The sequence below is a fragment of the Amia ocellicauda genome, chromosome 2 (genome assembly GCF_036373705.1).
Source record: "Amia ocellicauda isolate fAmiCal2 chromosome 2, fAmiCal2.hap1, whole genome shotgun sequence".
NCBI lineage: Eukaryota > Metazoa > Chordata > Actinopteri > Amiiformes > Amiidae > Amia > Amia ocellicauda.
In genome coordinates, this window is record NC_089851.1 from 62,362,486 (window position 1) to 62,382,797 (window position 20,312).

The window sequence follows — 20,312 nt, forward strand, 5'->3', positions numbered from 1 at the left end:
CACTTAGTGCGCTGCAGCAGTGCCAAGACAGCATATTCCACCCTGGCAGTGCTGTGAGAGGTAGTTTGCTTGTATTTTGGTATTGACATATATGATGACATTGATGTCTAAGGAATGGCTTTCACACCCTTCCTTTCTTAGCTCAGTATCAAATGAAAGGGAAGCTGTCCACTCTCATTGTGCATCAATCCCACATCCAGAACCACCTCCCAGTTGGGCGAAGTCCGTCTTCAAGATGGCCACTCTGATGTTGACATCGGGATTGGGTTTTGGTTGGTCTAGCTTGGATCTCAAGACCTATGCAATGTCCAACAAGACAACACACACATAGCCTATCAGGTTAACATGGGCTTGTGTTGCCTGCTTTTCCTTCGCTGCCCATTCCCAGCTAACAGCTGTGGTAGTGTGTGGCTGGAGAGGGATTGTGTTTTGGTTTGGACATGAGAAAAAGTTTCACGCTCGTGCTTTTGTTCTTGGTGATTTTCGTTTACCTCTTACATATAAGGCATTTTACAAGGGCTTCTTACAATGCTTGAACAACAATTTCCCTTCTGCTCGTTCTGCATTCGCTTCATTGCGATGTTGCCACAGCATGATTGTTTTAGCTGGGTTGTCGTGTAACGTGACAAGTGAATCGATTGGATTGTGTTGCAATTACCCAATTCACAATCTTCTGCAGACACTTTCTGCTTGTCCAGGAGTTTATTGGCATGCCATGGCCTGTGCAGTCGATATGGGGCTTTAAACACACATCCTGAAAACAAATGTAGGATGACAAAAAATAAAAATCCTCCCCCCAGTTGGCTTAAGATGTTTAATTACCGTCATTAAAAAAAAAAACTAAAAGTGAAACAAAAATCTTGCAAAGTGTACTAGTTTAATTATGCATGAGCAGAATCAATTGGGACTCGGCGGCTTTACTATATATCAGCGGCTGACAAGCTTGCCACCCAGCGCAACACTTAAGCTGCAGCTAATTAGGGCTGTTGTTTCAGGTTATTCTTTCCACACGGTGCTTAGAAAAGAAACACAGAGAGAGAAAAACTCAAATCTTGGCTGCTCTACTTTAAATAGGACAGGAGGAGGAGTTTTTGTCTCTTGTCAGCCTTCAGTATTTTTAGGGAAAAAAACTTTTATTTTGCTCACAAAGTGTTATTGCATTATTATGTGTTCTGTATTAATGACAAAGTATCCACTGATAGCGAATGAGAAGATCATCTCTTAACTGTGTCTTACCGTGAGGAAAAAGATTTGGTCTACATTGCCAGCTAGATTACAGCTGTGGTTTACGAGCGCTGAGACACTGAAAACAGTGGGGGAAGTGAGCCGAGGGAATTAGGTCTGTTTAAAAAGTTTCAAGAAGTTGTGCAGAGCGGCTGCCTGTATTGAACGGGGCTGCTATGTTTGGCATTTCAAAGGGGCGAAAATAAATAGGTTAAATAACAAGCCAGGGCTGGATACCATTTTGACAGAGAACAGCCCCTTTGTTTCTCAGCCTATTATAAATGTCATGGGATTGCTTTGGCCGTGCAGTCTGCCTTTAATAACACAGAGGACTGTCAAATTAGGCCCGGAGAGGATGGGCAGAAAAGGATTGGTTAAAAATAGACATCGCTTTCTCTGTGTGTGGAGTCATGGGCTGGCATTGATCATGCTGGCCAGACACAAACGGCGAGGGAAGCTCGATATTAGAGATTTTCAGATGAGTGTGTGACTCCTTTTGTCGAGGCAGAGATGTGACCCTGCTGTGAGACTGGGCTCCCAAAGTTGACGGAGAGTGGAGTGTCACCTCACTTCAGATCAGCGCCCGTAACAGAAACACTTGTTTGCAGGGCACATACAGGGTCTTTTCCAACCATTAAGCCATCCACGTGATTTGGCGTCTCCTTTTGCACTTTCTTTCGTGGCCTACTTAAAATAATGTGTCACCTTCTCCCCCCCGACACCAGGAGTGTGTGCCAATTTTAGGGGAGAGATGCTCAGCGAGTGCTGAGGTAATTGCAGTGCGGGGTTTTAGACTCTCGGCAGAAAAGGCGGAAGAAAAAATCTAAACACATACATACAGTAGACATGCTATTCCCCTCCTTCCCTCTGTTCTCTCCCATCAGTCCAACTTTCAAATCAAATCCACCTGCTCATCTAGTGCTCAGCTAATTGACTTCAAACTGGCCGTGAATCGTGACCTATATTGCCCAGGCTGGACCACACAGAGACGGTGACCTGTTACTCGCACAGCGGGCAACAGCACCATCATAAACAGTGACAAAATTAAAGACGGGCAGTCGTGGTGTTTGTTTTTCCATGGGAACCGTCCCCAGAGACACAGCTGCAACTATTCATGTGACAAATATTTCAAGTAAAAGCTACTCACTGATAATAGCTGAACAACATGCTCATTTAATTATCTTTCCCCACAATGCACAGCAGCACGTGCACACAAAACAGCTCAATCACAGTAGCTGGAAATGCCGAAATGCACAACAGGAAATGTCCCATAATACAGACATTAAATCAGAAACCTGAAACGGCAGCAGGACAATCAATGCTCCTACTGCTTTGAGCCGAGCATGCTTTTCTTTCTGTTGTGAAGAGGACTACAATGAACGCAACAGAGAGAAGACGGAGATTAACGCCAGGGGGTCAATATCAAATTCCTCAGTTTTAAAGATTTATCAGCTCTTATAAATAATTAAAGGGAGCAAATTGTGAAGACTTCGCCTTCCTTATAATAGCATGTCAGTGGTCAGATTTGGCAATATAGTTCCAGATAAAAGTTTAGAGGTGATGGACCAATATTAGCTTTGGCGAACGTTAAAGCTTTTAAATCTCCTTCAAGCAACAGGGCCAGTATTGAGGAACGGGTCATTAATTAAACAGCAGCATCGATTACTGGCCGGAATGATGTCAGACTGGAGAAAATTAACAAAAAAACCACACACACAAAACCCTTCACACGCACCGTGCGGTTGGCCTGGCTCTGTTTTGTACCCTGATATGAGTAGAAGGACTGGGAGGACGTCTGAAGTCATGGTCATGTTCTTTCACGCTGACAGTGCAGCTGCTGTTCTCATCCTTCGTATTTTGGTCTCAGAAACAGCGTCTCACTCTGATATTCGTGCTCCAAAAATTCCCACTGCATTTTTAATGCTCGACTCATTTCTAAAATTGAACAACAGATAGTGGAGCAGCAGAGCACACAGTATTGAGCTACAGTGAACTACAGGACTGACTTCTGTCTGTTCAACTAGATATATACACTCACCTAAAGGATTATTAGGAACACCATACTAATACTGTGTTTGACCCCCTTTCGCCTTCAGAACTGCCTTAATTCTACGTGGCATTGATTCAACAAGGTGCTGAAAGCATTCTTTAGAAATGTTGGCCCATATTGATAGGATAGCATCTTGCAGTTGATGGAGATTTGTGGGATGCACATCCAGGGCACGAAGCTCCCGTTCCACCACATCCCAAAGATGCTCTATTGGGTTGAGATCTGGTGACTGTGGGGGCCAGTTTAGTACAGTGAACTCATTGTCATGTTCAAGAAACCAATTTGAAATGATTCGACCTTTGTGACATGGTGCATTATCCTGCTGGAAGTAGCCATCAGAGGATGGGTACATGGTGGTCATAAAGGGATGGACATGGTCAGAAACAATGCTCAGGTAGGCCGTGGCATTTAAACGATGCCCAATTGGCACTAAGGGGCCTAAAGTGTGCCAAGAAAACATCCCCCACACCATTACACCACCACCACCAGCCTGCACAGTGGTAACAAGGCATGATGGATCCATGTTCTCATTCTGTTTACGCCAAATTCTGACTCTACCATCTGAATGTCTCAACAGAAATCGAGACTCATCAGACCAGGCAACATTTTTCCAGTCTTCAACTGTCCAATTTTGGTGAGCTTGTGGAAATTGTAGCCTCTTTTTCCTATTTGTAGTGGAGATGAGTGGTACCCGGTGGGGTCTTCTGCTGTTGTAGCCCATCCGCCTCAAGGCTGTACGTGTTGTGGCTTCACAAATGCTTTGCTGCATACCTCGGTTGTAACGAGTGGTTATTTCAGTCAAAGTTGCTCTTCTATCAGCTTGAATCAGTCGGCCCATTCTCCTCTGACCTCTAGCATCAACAAGGCATTTTCGCCCACAGGACTGCCGCATACTAAATGTTTTTCCCTTTTCACACCATTCTTTGTAAACCCTAGAAATGGTTGTGCGTGAAAATCCCAGTAACTGAGCAGATTGTGAAATACTCAGACAGGCCCGTCTGGCACCAACAACCATGCCACGCTCAAAATTGCTTAAATCACCTTTCTTTCCCATTCAGACATTCAGTTTGGAGTTCAGGAGATTGTCTTGACCAGGACCACACCCCTAAATGCATTGAAGCAACTGCCATGTGATTGGTTGGTTAGATAATTGCATTAATGAGAAATTGAACAGGTGTTCCTAATAATCCTTTAGGTGAGTGTATATACAGTATATATAGAGAGAGAGATCGATAGAGATAGATAGATCGATATTAGCTTCACACAGAGAGCACCAAACAACTCGTTCTATTACTCTGAAGTCCATGAGATCTATTTTGGGGTAATTTAAACAAAAATATATATTATCAGGTGAACTTTACAAACTCTACCTAAGACTCGACCTTGAAATGCATCTGTCGTTCACCCCTGGATCTGAAGTGATACGACAGGTCTAACAGTAAATGAGGACCAGTGGAACATCAGAACAGTTTGATGATGTATCTGCTCATTAAATCACACTAATTGACCTGAGTCTGCTCCCTCTACTGCTCCAGAGTCACTGATCATCTAATTACTCCTGCACTTTTAATCACCTTCCTATTACCTACACTACTGGTAATTAAGGCTGCTCTGCCCCAGTTGCACACAGCATTGATATGATTAGTGCTAATTAGGTCAAATGCTGTATATTGTATTTTGCACTGAGAGTAATATGTCATATTTGTGTGACAGCTGTAACTTGCTGTAATGATAAGAGAGTGTTGAAGAAGAAGAAATTGACAAGGTTGTTGTGACTAACGAGGTCAGAAGATCCCAGGCCTGTCTTACCTTCATAGAGCCAGTCGCTGAGACCATTGAAAATCACGCCTTCCTTCCCAGAAGACACCAGGCGAATGGCTCTGCTGTCCACCGTGGCCTGGTAGTATATGTTATTCTCAAATATGTAGACCTGCAGGGAAGACGAAGAAACAGATTGGAAAGGTGTACAAGTCTCTAAGGACATTTCAGAGTTTGGCGTAACAGGTAGTCTTGTGAATGGCGTATAGATTTGGTTCGTCATTACAGCTCCTTTGGGAATCGAATGTTTTATATAGTATCAGCGGTGGCGAGGATAGGTACACACGGCTATGTTTATAACCGACTTCCTGAATATCTATTGGACACATTTACAGTGACTCCAAAAACTCTCAGTTCGCTGGGCACATCATACATCAATTTGATCAGTTTGCAGGTCAAATGAGGACAGAGACTTCCGACTGTATTTTCTAATTCTCCGTAGAAAAATTAGGATTGTAAGAAGTGTAGGATTACTGGGTTCAACAGCTGGTTGATAGTCCATGATTTTTTTTTCTTCTTTCTTTTTAGTTTCCTTCTAACTCCAAATGCAGTTATAAACCCCAGCACATCGACGGAAGGAATTGCATCCGGTGTTGGACGCAAGAAGCAAATCACGTTTCCAAAAACACACACAAATTCTAACATAATGGGTAAATATACTATTAGCAAAAGCGCAGAAATAAAACAGAAAAAAGACAGGGTTTTCAGTCATTTCCACAGCCTATGTCATTGATTTGAATGTTTTTTTTACGGCACAGAAATCCTGGAAAGAATCCCGGACAACAACCACACAATTTGATAGATTTTTACTGTTTCACTGAAGTTTGCTCGAGGATATAATTGAATTTCAGCACTTATCTTTTTACCCGTAATAATGATTTCCTTAGAGGCAGGAAAAGTGGAAGCAATTTGTTTTTATTACTTTACATTTAACAACAAAGTTATTCAGCCTGGTGTACTTTGGATACAAGTCTCCCTTTTTATCAGGAATTGCCTCATTGTTTTGAAGCACGGTATGTGTAATCCGTTCACGGTTTCCTCCCGTCAGGTAGTGTGCGACGGGCTGCAAGTCAACCACACACAGTAGATGCCACACCACTGCCCTGCTGCGATGGCTCAGGATGAAACAAGCTTTTCTGTGCGAACCAGAATGGCCTGGCAGCTGTAATCACGGCTCTGAGGTGCAGTTTCAATGCATCAATATTTCCTGCGGCCCTAAACTGAGCAGTAGGCAATTTGTATTCAGAGAAAAGATTTCCGGGTTTGTTTAACTTTGTCTTCAACAGCAGCTGAATAGGCCATGTGTGTGTGCAACTGTTATGAATGTCAAATTACTGGACAAGGTCAGACGATTCAAGCCACAGTCTATAAAAATGAATTTCTGTGACAGAGTTTAATTAGGTGTTTGTGTGATGGTTGCAGTCAACGCTCTAGTGCAGAATTCCTTCCCTCTCTCACACAAACTGAAGTTCACATTCAGAAAGTCAAATTAAAACTCAATGCTGTAGAAAATAAAGGTATGTATCTCCTACTCCCTTCTCCTCTCCCATTCCATGTAACTCCCACTCTTATCCTATATCCCCCTCTCCTCTCTCTCTCTCGCTCAGTTTGCAGACTCCACACAAACTCTTTCCTTTCACCATCGCAGCTGCGTTTCAATTAGCAGGAGGCAGCTGTTGGTATTAATATCATGGCAGTGCTTTGCAAAAACGGTGAAATGCTTTGACTGAGCTCGCCATAGCTAATCTCACAAATCTCACAGGTCATAGCGTTGGCAGAGGAATTTAATCTTCACTCGCAATTTCACTGACGCAACTCTATGTCATTAAATAATTAGTCCCACTGGTCTCTTCCATCGAATGCGAAGGCTTGGAACAAACACCACATTCAACCTGCCAGTCAATCCCAAAGTACAAGCTCAATCCCTCGCCGTCACGGGGCAGCAGGTTCGTAATCGGTTATTAGTGATGTTTTGATTCAATCTGGTCTTCTTTTGAGGAGAAATAAACGCAATAGTTAGTTCGAAGTTCGATGATTGCTCCGAGACGTACGAACACTATCTAGGTTCTCTATCAGATGAGAAGAATCACATTTGAAAGGACATAAGTGTTGTTAATGGCAAAGCAGATGCTTTGAATGCATGCCAGCATTAAATGAAACATGCCAAACTGCATCTGCTGTCGTGTTCCCTTTTCACAGGCATGTGCGACTTTGCCAAAGGGTTCAATTGGAACCATTTTAGCAATTGTGAATTATTAACCCATTGCTTTAAGAAACGGCGTTAGGAAAAGATAGATAGGAAGCACTTTTTTTGTATAGGCCGGGGCATGAAGGGTAAGTACACAGATAATAACCGACTATATTGAAATGACAATGACAATAATACATATATCCGTAGTAGTAATTATAACATCACTGTTCATAACCAAAACCCAAACACATCCATATTAGCTGTTGTTAACTGTATAATGGAACTGATAACAGGATGAGCATATATTGTATAATGTCTCTTTCTACACACAGATGCTGATTCGAGATATACTGCTCGCCATCTGTGCTTCACTGCTGGGGAGGATGGGGGGCGGGGGGGAATCAAAGCAAGAAACAGCTCTGGGGCATCATTGGCTGTGCACGGTGGGCAGTGACGTCACTGAGCCCAATCCACCCAGCAGCGCATCAATGTTCAAGAGACAGGTGATGGACACTCCTGTTGTGCACCCTCCCCTCTCTCTCTCTCGGTGTGTGTGTGTGTGTGTGCTAGAGCCAGACTTTCATCTCTGCCAGCCCCGGCGACTCTCAGCACAAATTAGCGTCAGGTGACCTTGAGAAAAGCAGTCTCTTTCTTTTAGGGCCTTTTTTCTGATCCGCGTCTCCGCACCCAGGTGGCAGATTGCTTTTGCTGGGCAAACAAATTACCGACTGGCGCAAGACGGTGGCAGGCTGAGCCAACAGGTGCACAGATTAAGCCTCTGTTGTCTGAGTCACAGGAATAGCACGCAGGGTCTCCACAAGAAAAGGAGAAAATATTGAAAGGACTTGCAAGAATAAGAAACGTTGCATGAACAAGAATGATAAATTCAAGTCTAGATTGTTCTGTGTTTTGATTGAATGTACCTATGGCCTAAACGCTCCACAATCATGTACTCTTACATGGTTTCGCTTTCTTATTATCAGGGCTTGAAGTCTTCAGTTTCTATACCTAATAATGAGGCATCACTTTAATTGCATTTTGATATCGTTTTCTAAAATAAAACATGGAAGTCATTTAGGGTGTCAGTTTTCGGTGCCAGTTGGTCTCAAACACAGTTGACCATCACTCTTATGCAGACACATCTGAAGTATGGCTGATTGAGTTTAAAAGTTAGTAGCGATAAGGAAAATAAAGACTGGAAAGTTCAAGCCAGAGCAAAGGATAAATGGGAATTATTTGCAGTCCCTAAAATTATTGTTTTTCTCTGTGGGTGTGAGTAGGAGTGTCAAAGTAAAGTATCTCTGATTTTTCTGTTCAATTCTATCCTTTGTGCAGATTTGAACACTTAAAAGTGTCATTTTAATTTCAATCGTGGCTGCTGTAAATACAGAGAGCTCTTTGGTGTCTAAGGATGTGACATTTCAACCTAGACTACAGCTACAAGAGCGCGGGATCGGTCTTCCATTAAGAATGACGTTCAGTGGTAAGGTGACCATATGGCCCAGTGTTCACAAGATTGTGACAACACTGGACACAGATGTAGGTTTAGGGAATGTTTAGAGAATGTTAAATCCCGTCCCCCACACCCCCAATAATGTATGCCCCCAACTCGCTTGACAATTCCACAGCACCCCCCAGGACTGGAAATGGATGTCCTTCTATGCCCCAGACACACTTCGAAATGTTGAAAGTTGCACGAATTATAGAAAAATCACAGATATTTCACTCATACACTCCTGCTAACAAATGAAGGCATTGGAACCAATCATTTTAGGAACTGCAATAGTTCCAATTAAATCAGCATCATGTCAAAAAGGAACATTTTGCAGATGAGCACAGATACACACAGCTTGTACTACAATCCAGACAATCATAGACAATCTTGGAGTCGTAGACCATTGGAGACCTGCTGTGAACGCTGTGCTCCTGGGGGGTGGTGGCCAGCAAACTGTAGAAGCATTTCTTTCTTTGCTCTGTGTTCTTCTTGTTACTAGAATCATTACCTAAACAGGTGTGTATCTCTGTTGCTCTTCTGTATCTTCTGTTTTGGAGGCCTGTCAACTCCACCAGGAGATATGTATTCAAAGACATGTCTCTCTTGCTATTTCAAAAGCTCTGCTGTGCTAGACAGGAAAACAGGCATTTCATGGTCCAGAAAAAGCTGAAATGCAGTACAAACACCGGGGGATTATTAAATGGGAAATGTCTGTCTTCCTGGCCTTGGACATGAATTGTCCCGAGATCAATTAAAAATGAGTGGAAGTCCTGCAAATGCCAGCCACGCATGGCCACACGAATGGGTCGATATTCCTCAACAGTGTTAGATGATTCAGAGATTGGTGAAGGTCACGAAGTGATGAAAACGGCCCTGGCTACACAACTGGACGTCCTGCTATTACCCCACACAGTCTTTAAATCCAAAAAACATCTCCATCAACACACTGGCTCCGGCTTCCCGTGACCCTCACCAGGATAAGAGGGATAAGATGGATGGATGGATGAATCTCCATCAACACCGGCATTGGACTTAGTAAGAAATGGGTAAGTGAACAATTAGTTAAATGATCTAATAAAGAGCTCAGGATGGAATGAAAATCAATTAACTAATTAAGAGTTCAGGGTGGAATCAGAAGCAATCTGGCCTGGAGGACCAGATTTGAGGATCACTGATGTATTGGGTCAAGACAGGTAGCAGGACAACAAAACCTCCTGGAACTGTATCCACTAAAATTTATTTTTTTAATACTTTGATGTGACCAAAATGGAAAAAACTTCCCTCAGGAAATCACCCCAGCACTGGCTCAGTCCCCCATGTTAGCTCAGTCCCATTAATGTCAATCTCCTGAATCTGTGGCACGCTAGCAGAGAACGAGTGGAATTCTTCAGTTTGACTTCAGTATGTGAAAACAGTAAAACTGCAAAAAGGATATAACAACCATATGTGGAGACGTGGCTTTGTACAGCGTATTGTCACATAAAACTGCAATCTATTAAAATGTTAATGCCTAGAAATTATTTAATCATTAACCACTGCAGATTCTGGTAAAACAAATTAAATGGAATAATAAACGTGTCGTAAAATGAAAAATTGAGGGGGGGGGGAGCTAAATTAGATGCAGGGAGTGAGTTTGCATTTACAGTCAATCCTAATTCATTAGTTTTTTCAAGATCCCACTTATCTGTGTTGCTCAGCGCGATCAGGGTCGTGCCAATCACCCGCTGATCTGCATAATGGCGGAGGGAAATTAATTTTGAAAACAGAAATGTAAATCAGTGGAAAATAATTAATTTTAATACATGTGGTTGTTGGAACAGGACAGATGTAATCGAGTGTGAGATAATTTCGATAAAAAATATATTTCCTAGTGCGCTATTTTGCATTTTTAATCGGAAGATTAAAACACATATTGACAAAACAAAACACACTTGAGTTCAACTTTAGGCCGTTAATATAAATGCACTGAATGGCTTTTTAAACTCCATTTATTTAGAAGGGTTTCATAGATAATGCCAGATAAAAACAAAGAAAGGGAATGACCTAGTAAAGCCTTTCATGCTACATTCATTAGAATAGATTAATTGTAGCAGATGTGCAAACTGAATACATTAAATGGCTTTAAAAAAAGATCCAGAATTAAAAAGGAAAGTTCACATTGATTACATTATAAGGTGTGCTTGACTATTCATTAGCATAATGTGAGACTATTGTTGATGTATTTAGCTATTTAAAGTATTTATTTAGACTAGAGAAGTCAAGATCCTTCAGGGGAAGTTTCTGTGACTAATCCAACAACAAAGGTCCTTAAACAGACAAGTGTGCCAGTTTGGAAGAGCTTTAAAAGTGGGGATTGTGTTCAATAACTGCCGAGGCTTACTGTCAACAACCAAATCAAGCCGCTGTCATCAACCAAGCATAAAAGAAGTGCAAATGAGCCAGGGAATGATTGAATGCAAATGAAGACAACTTTCACGTTCAAAGCTGGCAGTTCTGAGCGAGTGAGGAGACATGCTATATTTAACTTAAAATGGTATATCGTGTGTTTGTTTTCTGTATAATGCATGCAAAAGATACCATCTGCAGCGCAACACTGAAGGGAAGCGAACGATCACAGATCCCGAGCATTGTGATTGAAGCTTCTCCTGTCTGTATTTCACAAACACTTGTGTAAAACACAAATTATCATCAAGTACAGTTGATATCAAAAGCCAGGGATGCATAACATTTTTTTTTTACTGAACTAATTCAAAGCTTAAAGACATTGTGAATCCCAGGATTAGACTTTTTATCCGGTCTTGTTATCACTGATACACTCAGTGTTTTACTGAATCTAACACTGAATTTAACACCCCGGCTCCTTCGAGATTAAATATGAAGTCTCTTGATAAGTGAGGTTCATGTTGGGACTGTAAACAGTAGCAGGACAGCATTGGTTTGACTAACAATCAAAGTCAAAGCCATAAATGTGAAATGTGAAATAATGTGAAAATTATTCTCCAAATAAAGACCTACATGATTCAAACGAGTATTTACATTTTTGTCATATGAAGCGTGCTATATGCACTTGTATAGCACTATTGATTAACTAAAAAAGTTTTAGACAAGGTTGAATTATTATAGACTAACTTGCAAAAGTCTAAGGGGCAGACTTTAGGGGAAGAAATACCTATGAAACTATCCAGATGCATTCTGGGATAGATGTCCCCCAGTTCTCCAAGGTTATATGAGAGAGAGAGAGAGAGAGAGAGAGACAGAGAGAAAGAGAGAGAAAGAGAGCGAGAGAGAGACAGAGAGAGAGAGAGAGAGAGAGAGAGAGAGAGAGAGAGAGAGAGAGAGAGCTGCTGTCAGAGCTGCCCTTGGCTTGCTCCTTGAGGCACATCGATTGGGATGCCGTTGCTTCGATTCCCTGCCTTGCGTCTGATTTAAGGCAAACACACCTTTTATAATGTTTCCCCTCGATGGACAGAAGGTGTTAGAAACAATGCACAAACCTACAAAACTAAATTAATAGCAACAACCAGCACAGACAGGGACACAAGTTTCACAGCAGAAACATAAAAAGTTATAATGAGCTACACTACTTATTCACTGTTGATTCAAATTGGTTATGAGAACTTTAATTAAGCTGTAATCATTACATTTCAGATTAAGATACACAAGTGTCACGTTAAGAATGTTTTAGGACCAAGCTGTGAATACTTGAATTATTCACTTACACAATGGTTTAGACTGTACAGGGAACTGACTTTGTGTTATTTACAGTGCACTTAATCATCATTAGCAAAGGTCAATTACTACTAGGTAATTAAGAATGAATGTATACTCTGTTAAAAATGTGTTTCAGCTAATAAAGAATGTATACAAAATTATTTTAGATTAGGATTTATGGCCAAATCTGCCCATTTGTACAGATTGACAAAGAACAGGAAGTCAGCACTCTTTGTTAGTTGGGAGAGGCAGGAGGAGAGAGAGAGAGAGAGAGAGAGAGAGAGAGAGAGAGAGAGAGAGAGAGAACAAACACAGAGTGTGAGAAGGATTGTCAAAACAGAGGTCTAGTCGTGTTTGTGTTCATGATTTGTTCTGTGTTTAGAGAGGGACCTGTGATCAATGTTCAGATTGACTCAAATAAGAGTGAGACTTTGATTTGGTTTTGTGTGTCTCTTTGTCTTGCCTCACCAGCTCACTGTACATAATTAATGTGCTTCCTTCAGCCCATTCCCTGCCTTCACGTGACTCTGTACCTCATCCCCCATCTATAACCCGACATGGTGTCACAATATAGATATGCCCTATGTGACAGGTCAATCCTTGGGAATTTGAATTAATGATGTGCCAACACGGGATTACAACTGTGGAAGTATCTAATTTAAGTGTGGCTCTGTTTATGAGAGCATTTGGAAGGGAAAGATCCTGACCTCTTCCAAAACCATGTAAGATTTTGACCATTTCATGTTTGTTAATGTCAGACCTCCTCAGGCTTTAACGCATTTCAGCACATCGTAATGTTCCCTCATTCTAATGTCCAAGTATTCACCTGGAAGATACAAAAACTAAACACTAAAATGTACAGCTATATAGAAATTAGAAATATAAAATGAAGCACAGACTAAGCCCTCTGAGCTGAGGTTCGCCGCTCCAAATCCAGCTCATGTCATTAGCAGATTGTGATCAGGGGCGCTTGTTTGGGTCAGTGCAGCCTGGGTTAGGGTGTTTTAAATCACCAGGACTTCTCTCGGCTCATCACTATCGGCTTCCGGGGTTTCCCTGATCTCTAGTGCAATGGGACAACGCTGATATAATCCAGGTTAAAGCCTTTATATGGACTCTGCTCTATCACCCCAAAACATGACCTTCTTCTTCAGTCCCCACAGTGTTGTGTTCCCTGACAGACAGTGAAATCTGCAGCCTAATTTGAGGGCTTAGCTGCTGTTCTCAGAGACAGACCTGGCTAAATCCATTTGAGTTACATTTCCAAACTGCTGGGCCTAATGGATTCCTGGATCACTTTCATATAATCCCTTTGTCTGCAACTCATGCAGAGCAATTAAAATGAAATGCAGAGCATCACAATATTGGTGTGATCCTCGTGTCCCCTACGTCTCTCCAGCCCTCACGTCCCCTGTGAAATGAACTGGCCCCCAATCAAAACAGTGCACCATCTGGGAGACTATAATCATCGCTTTATGTGCGAAAAGAAAGGAGAGAGAATGGAAATAGGATTCAAAAGGGACAGAGGTGGAAGGTAAGCCACGCCACCATTAAAACAAATCAAGCAAATTAAATAAAACAAATAATTCTGTCATCGTTTACACCATGATATTAAATTATTACATACAATACTGTCAGTTATAACCGTTGACTTTTAGACTCCTGTATTCATACACGCTCTACCACCAAACTACCCAGAAATTTTAGTAGAAACAGGGTGCTGTGCCGACACGCCCACTCTCTGCCCTTCAGGCCACAGTGGCTTCAGTCAAACTACCCACAATCCAGGACTGGGGAAGGATTATAACACAAGGTACAAGGATGAGCTCACAGCCGGCATTAACACAATCAAACGGGGACACACACACCTACAGCTCAAACCAAACAAAGGTTCGAGCAGGTGTGACTCAGATTTCTCTCTGTGTGCAAACTACACCCTTCCCTCTGGGAAGGCTCTACTACGATGAGGATTATCTCAATAGCTGGATCAGAGGGGACTCTTTAGCTTCACCTACTGCTCAGCTCTGGGGACCAGGGTAGTCGACTATGCCATCACTGACATGGACCTGTGTCTTATTTACGCAGTCACTGTGAGGCAACAAAGTCCTCTGTTGGATCGCAATGATCCTTAAAAGAGCAGATCAAACTCACAGCGCTCTGACACAGTCCTGTAAGCTGTACAGTCTCAAACAAACACACAGATGGGCTCCAGACAGCACCGAGGCATTTGATTAATCAATTGGCTCAACAAAAATGATTAACTATTGACACTTTCCCCAGCACACAGTACCAGCCAACTGGGACGGGACTCAGTCTGGCAGAGACACATATCAATTTAACATTCCAAAAGGTGGCTGAAATGGCACGTCGAAAACACACCAAAGCGAAGAGCATTCAGGAGCACCAACACAGAGAAAAATGGTTTGAAAAAGAACGTAAAACAATACGGAGAAATCTTGCAATGATCAAATGAGAAACTCCATCAATCACAAAAGCCAGGCCCTCAGTACTGAGACATTAAAGCAGGACAGATACATCATTAAACAGAAAAAAAATTAAACGGCACACCAACACAACCCTCACAGACATAGAATAACCCATTGACTAAAACCAGTTCTGGGAGATGTGGAAAAATGTAAACACAGCAACAAACACAAAACACCGTGCTACTGAACGTATTGACACCCTAACAGAGAACCACATCCACAAGCACAAATGTGGGAATATGTTTTCCTGTTTGATTGACTTTAAGAAAGCAATTTATTCCATTTGGCATAAGGGACTATACTACAGAATACTCCAAAATGGCGTAGAGGGGAAGTGTATGACAATTCAATCAATGTGATCAGAGAATGAGAGCAGAATACAAATTGGTGACAGGACAGACTTTTTCCAACGCTGTTCAATATCTCCATCACTGAGCTGGCCACAGAGCTGGAGTCCCCTGGCTTCAGTTTGCAGCCCCTGGTCTCAGTCTCTACATGATAAAGAGATCAAGGTCCTGCTCTGCACGGATGACCGTGACCTGGGTCTGCAGAGGAGCATGGCGCTGCTGGAGCAGGACTGTCAGACTTGGGCAGGAAACCTTCAAACAGAGAGCACTTCACTTTAGGAAACTCCACCTTCAAACACTGCCAATGAGAGCTGACCACACTGTGACACTTAGAGCCAATCAGAGCTGACCACACTGGGACACATACAGCCAATCTCCCTGGATCTGCTGTTACTATTTTGTTGTTGTGTTAGTCTTGCTATCTTTATTATTCCTATTTTTTGTATTTAAAATTACTTTCCTTGTATTTTATGAATCTATATTGATTTTATTGATATCTAAGAAGTAGTTTTGTATCTATATCTATATGTCGATATTGAAGGTGCTGTTCTGTGTCAAACTGCTTTGAATTTGAATTTGAGAGAGAGAGAAAGAGAGAGAGAAAGAAAATAAAGTGAGAAAAAATAAGAATTGGACTATATGATTTTAGAAGTGCTTTCATACAAGAACCTTGGATATTCTTTTAGGGAACAGCTTGGCCACCAGCTTTGGATATGGACTGGAGCCCTCTGGAAAGAACGACCAGAAATATCAAACATCTTAGCCCAACCCCCCGACATCTTCTGGTTTCATTTCCAGCTGAGCTCTTAATTACTGCAGATAATTAAACCCTGAGCACTGAACTGCTTTCTTAATTAGATCTTTTTCAAACAGCTTTTCAGCAATACTCCGTTTCAGCGGGCTGGGATCGCCAGATTAGTCTTCAAACTAGCGTGAGAGCTGAGGAGATCATATGACCGTGTGGGAAGAGGAAAGGAAACAAGACATTTTATTTTATTAAGACGGATACATGTGAAAAAAACAACTAATACATTTGTAAAAAAATAAGAAAATATTGTAGAGAAAGGTAGACAGCTATGGCAGACAGATCATCAAATTAGAGCATGCAGATGAAATCAGAACAGATAAATACTGTAAAACAAACTAGTATCAGACCGATCAACAGCCTTCTCTGAGAAAAAAACAAACAGGGCCGCCAAGTGTGCCGTTTCGGCTGCCTTAGAAGATTCACGTCTCTTCTGTTCTTGTGTATTGGGATGACTTTTGAATTTGTTAACGGCATGCAGTTAAACATTAGTGGTTTTCAGTTAGTACCTTTCACAACTGAAAATGTGAAACCCCCAAACTCAAGTGTTATATTGCCCAAATTGGATGAAGAACACAAAATATTATTACAGAAATATTATTAGGTAGACACAACAAATCTTTCCATTTCATCGCTCTCTGTTTTTATCATATCTGCCAATACGCACTAGCAGAACAGTTATACTCCCAGCTGTATCGTTTATTGTCATCACTGAATTTGTCCCAGAGGGGCCCCCTGGGTGTCATTTTCCAAATCCAAAGTAAATGACAATTTGACAGTTAATTCAAATGGCAAAGCATTTGCTTCTCTAACAATTTGTGTAAAAACACAAATAAATGCCAGAGTGATTTAATTAACTTCACTGGAGTGTTATTCAACACTAGTTTTTGCTTTATGCTAGTCAATCACAGAGTAAAACATATAAGAACATAAGAACATAACAATGTTTACAATCGAGAGGAGGCCATTCGACCCATCGTGCTCGTTTGGTGTCCATTAATAACGAAGTGATGCAAGGATCCTATCCAGTCTATTTTTGAATGTTCCCAAATTGTCGCTTCTACCACATCTCTGGGGAGTTTGTTCAGATTGTGATGCCTCTGTGTGAAGAAGTGTCTCCTGTTTTCCATTTTGAATGACTTGAAGCCCAATTTCCATTTGTGTCCCCGGGTGCGTGTGTCCCTGCTGATCTGGAAAAGCTCCTCTGGTTTGATGTGGTCGATGCCTTTCATGATTTTGAAGACTTGAATCAAGTCCCCACGTTGTCTCCTCTGTTTCAGGGTGAAAAGGTTCAGGTCCTCAGTCTCTCAGTAGGACATTCCCTTCAGACCTCGAATAAGTCTGGTTGCTCTCCTCTGAACTGCCTCTAGAGCAGCGATATCTTTCTTGAAGTGTGGAGCCCAGAACTGTCCACAGTATCCAGATGAGCTTTAACTAACGCATTGTACAGTCTGAACATCACTGCCCTTGTTCTCAATTCTACACTTTTGACAATATACCCCAGCATTGTGTTTGCCTTTCTTATTGCTTACACACATTGTTTGGATGGAGAAAGTGAGGAGTCCACATAGACTCCTAGGTCTTTCTCATGCGTTACTTCATCTATTTCTATATAGTCAAACACATGACTACAAACTACAAATAGTGTACATCATTTATTGAACACATTGGTGCCACTTTAAAACAAAACAAAAAAACATTAATTGTTTATCATAACATAAATCCGATCGATTCAGACAGAACAGTTTGTTCCATTTTAAAATACTTAAACCCACTAGAACGTGTGATCCGTTCTCAATTTCTCACGGTATACTACCACTGTAAAACCTCAAAGTGAATATACTGCACCAGCCACTGTGCTCCATAGGCCGACATCTGATCTGACACACAGTGCACTGTACACGTTCACTGACCCATCGCTGCACCGTGGACCTAGCAGGCAACATGTATTTCCTTAAGTTTGCAACAGCCAGCTTCCTCAAAGCTTATTTACACGGCACCCGGGGATATCATTTCACACTCGAGCGACTACAGAGACGTGCTACAGCTGCAGGACTGCAACACAAGATGGGGTTTGTTTATTTATTTATCACAGACCCATTATGCTGCCGTGGAGTATGTGTAGAGAGATAACAGCCAGCCTTTGAGCGAGATCGCCACAAGCGTTGAAATGAGCCAGGAAAACAACAGCGCAGGTGATTAAAGACAGTGGCGCCTGTGAAACACGATGGTATAGATGCTCATTGCGTGTCTTATGATTTGCTTCAGAGCTTCTTCATTATGTGGGGGGGGGAATATGTTGTGCCCAGGCTGATAAGGATTGTTTTCTTGTTAATTTATCCAACTAGGAATAGCTACAACCAGTTCATTTTGTTTTATCAACGGGTGCCAGGCACAAGGGTGTGTCTGCTGCGTTAACAGTGACGTCCAGGTGCAGGTATAGTCGAGGAGCTCAATGATACATTAAAACACCATCCGTACGTCCAGAAACCTCAGCTGCTGGGATTTCTATGAGTAAAGCTTGGCTCCTTTATTGTAAATGCCATGTTCCCATTTGCATGTTTTAAATATGTGAATACACTGCTTTCAGACTCACTCCTGGGGGGATTGTGCTTGTACGCAGTTCCAAGCAGCTCACACTGTGAAGGCCGGTTCCCCTGGAGCATTCATAGCTCCAGAGCCTCGGTGATTCAATGCCTGCAAACTCTGCCACAGCTATCAGTTCATGGTGCTGCAGAATTGGTGAAATGCTGGGTTTTCTAAGAAAGAGGACACTACCTAAAGGGGTGGGCCTATATCATTACCAAGAGACCTCGGTGAACATATTTTGTAAACAAAAGTTGCCAGTCACTCAAGCAGCCCTTCTCTGCTTGCTATATATATTATGATATACACTCACTTAAAGGATTATTAGGAACACCTGTTCAATTTCTCATTAATGCAATTATCTAACCAACCAATCACATGGCAGTTGCTTCAATGCATTTAGGGGTGTGGTCCTGGTAAAAGACAATCTCCTGAACTCCAAACTGAATGTATGAATGGGAAAGAAAGGTGATTTAAGCAATTTTGAGCGTGGCATGGTTGTTGGTGCCAGACGGGCCGGTCTGAGTATTTCACAATCTGCTCAGTTACTGGGATTTTCACGCACAACCATTTCTAGGGTTTACAAAGAATGGTGTGAAAAGGGAAAAACATCCAGTATGCGGCAGTCCTGTGGGCGAAAATGCCTTGTTGATGCTAGAGGTCAGAGGAGAATGGGCCGACTGATTCAAGCTGATAGAAGAGCAACTTTGACTGAAATAACCACTCGTTACAACCGAGGTATGCAGCAAAGCATTTGTGAAGCCACAACACGTACAACCTTGAGGCGGATGGGCTACAACAGCAGAAGACCCCACCGGGTACCACTCATCTCCACTACAAATAGGAAAAAGAGGCTACAATTTCCACAAGCTCACCAAAATTGGACAGTTGAAGACTGGAAAAATGTTGCCTGGTCTGATGAGTCTCGATTTCTGTTGAGACATTCAGATGGTAGAGTCAGAATTTGGCGTAAACAGAATGAGAACATGGATCCATCATGCCTTGTTACCACTGTGCAGGCTGGTGGTGGTGGTGTAATGGTGTGGGGGATGTTTTCTTGGCACACTTTAGGCCCCTTAGTGCCAATTGGGCATCGTTTAAATGCCACGGCCTACCTGAGCATTGTTTCTGACCATGTCCATCCCTTTATGACCACCATGTACCCATCCTCTGATGGCTACTTCCAGCAGGATAATGCACCATGTCACAAAGGTCGAATCATTTCAAATTGGTTTCTTGAACATGACAATGAGTTCACTGTACTAAACTGGCCCCCACAGTCACCAGATCTCAACCCAATAGAGCATCTTTGGGATGTGGTGGAACGGGAGCTTCGTGCCCTGGATGTGCATCCCACAAATCTCCATCAACTGCAAGATGCTATCCTATCAATATGGGCCAACATTTCTAAAGAATGCTTTCAGCACCTTGTTGAATCAATGCCACGTAGAATTAAGGCAGTTCTGAAGGCGAAAGGGGGTCAAACACAGTATTAGTATGGTGTTCCTAATAATCCTTTAGGTGAGTGTATAGTGCCCCAGTCTCTTTTTTTACAGAAAATGCAGTCTTTGGGTAGTGTCCTCTTTCTCAGATTATTAC

At 42.1% G+C, this 20,312-nt stretch overlaps 1 protein-coding gene across 1 annotated transcript in view; it reads right to left on the minus strand.

Annotated features, from left to right (window-relative positions):
* The window catches only part of dpp6a (dipeptidyl-peptidase 6a), a 131,795-nt gene that overhangs the window by 32,929 nt on the left and 78,554 nt on the right, over positions 1-20,312 (minus strand). The window contains exon 8 of the mRNA XM_066688218.1: positions 5,084-5,204. Within this exon, the coding sequence (XP_066544315.1) occupies positions 5,084-5,204 (121 nt within the window). The remainder of the gene's footprint in view (positions 1-5,083; positions 5,205-20,312) is intronic.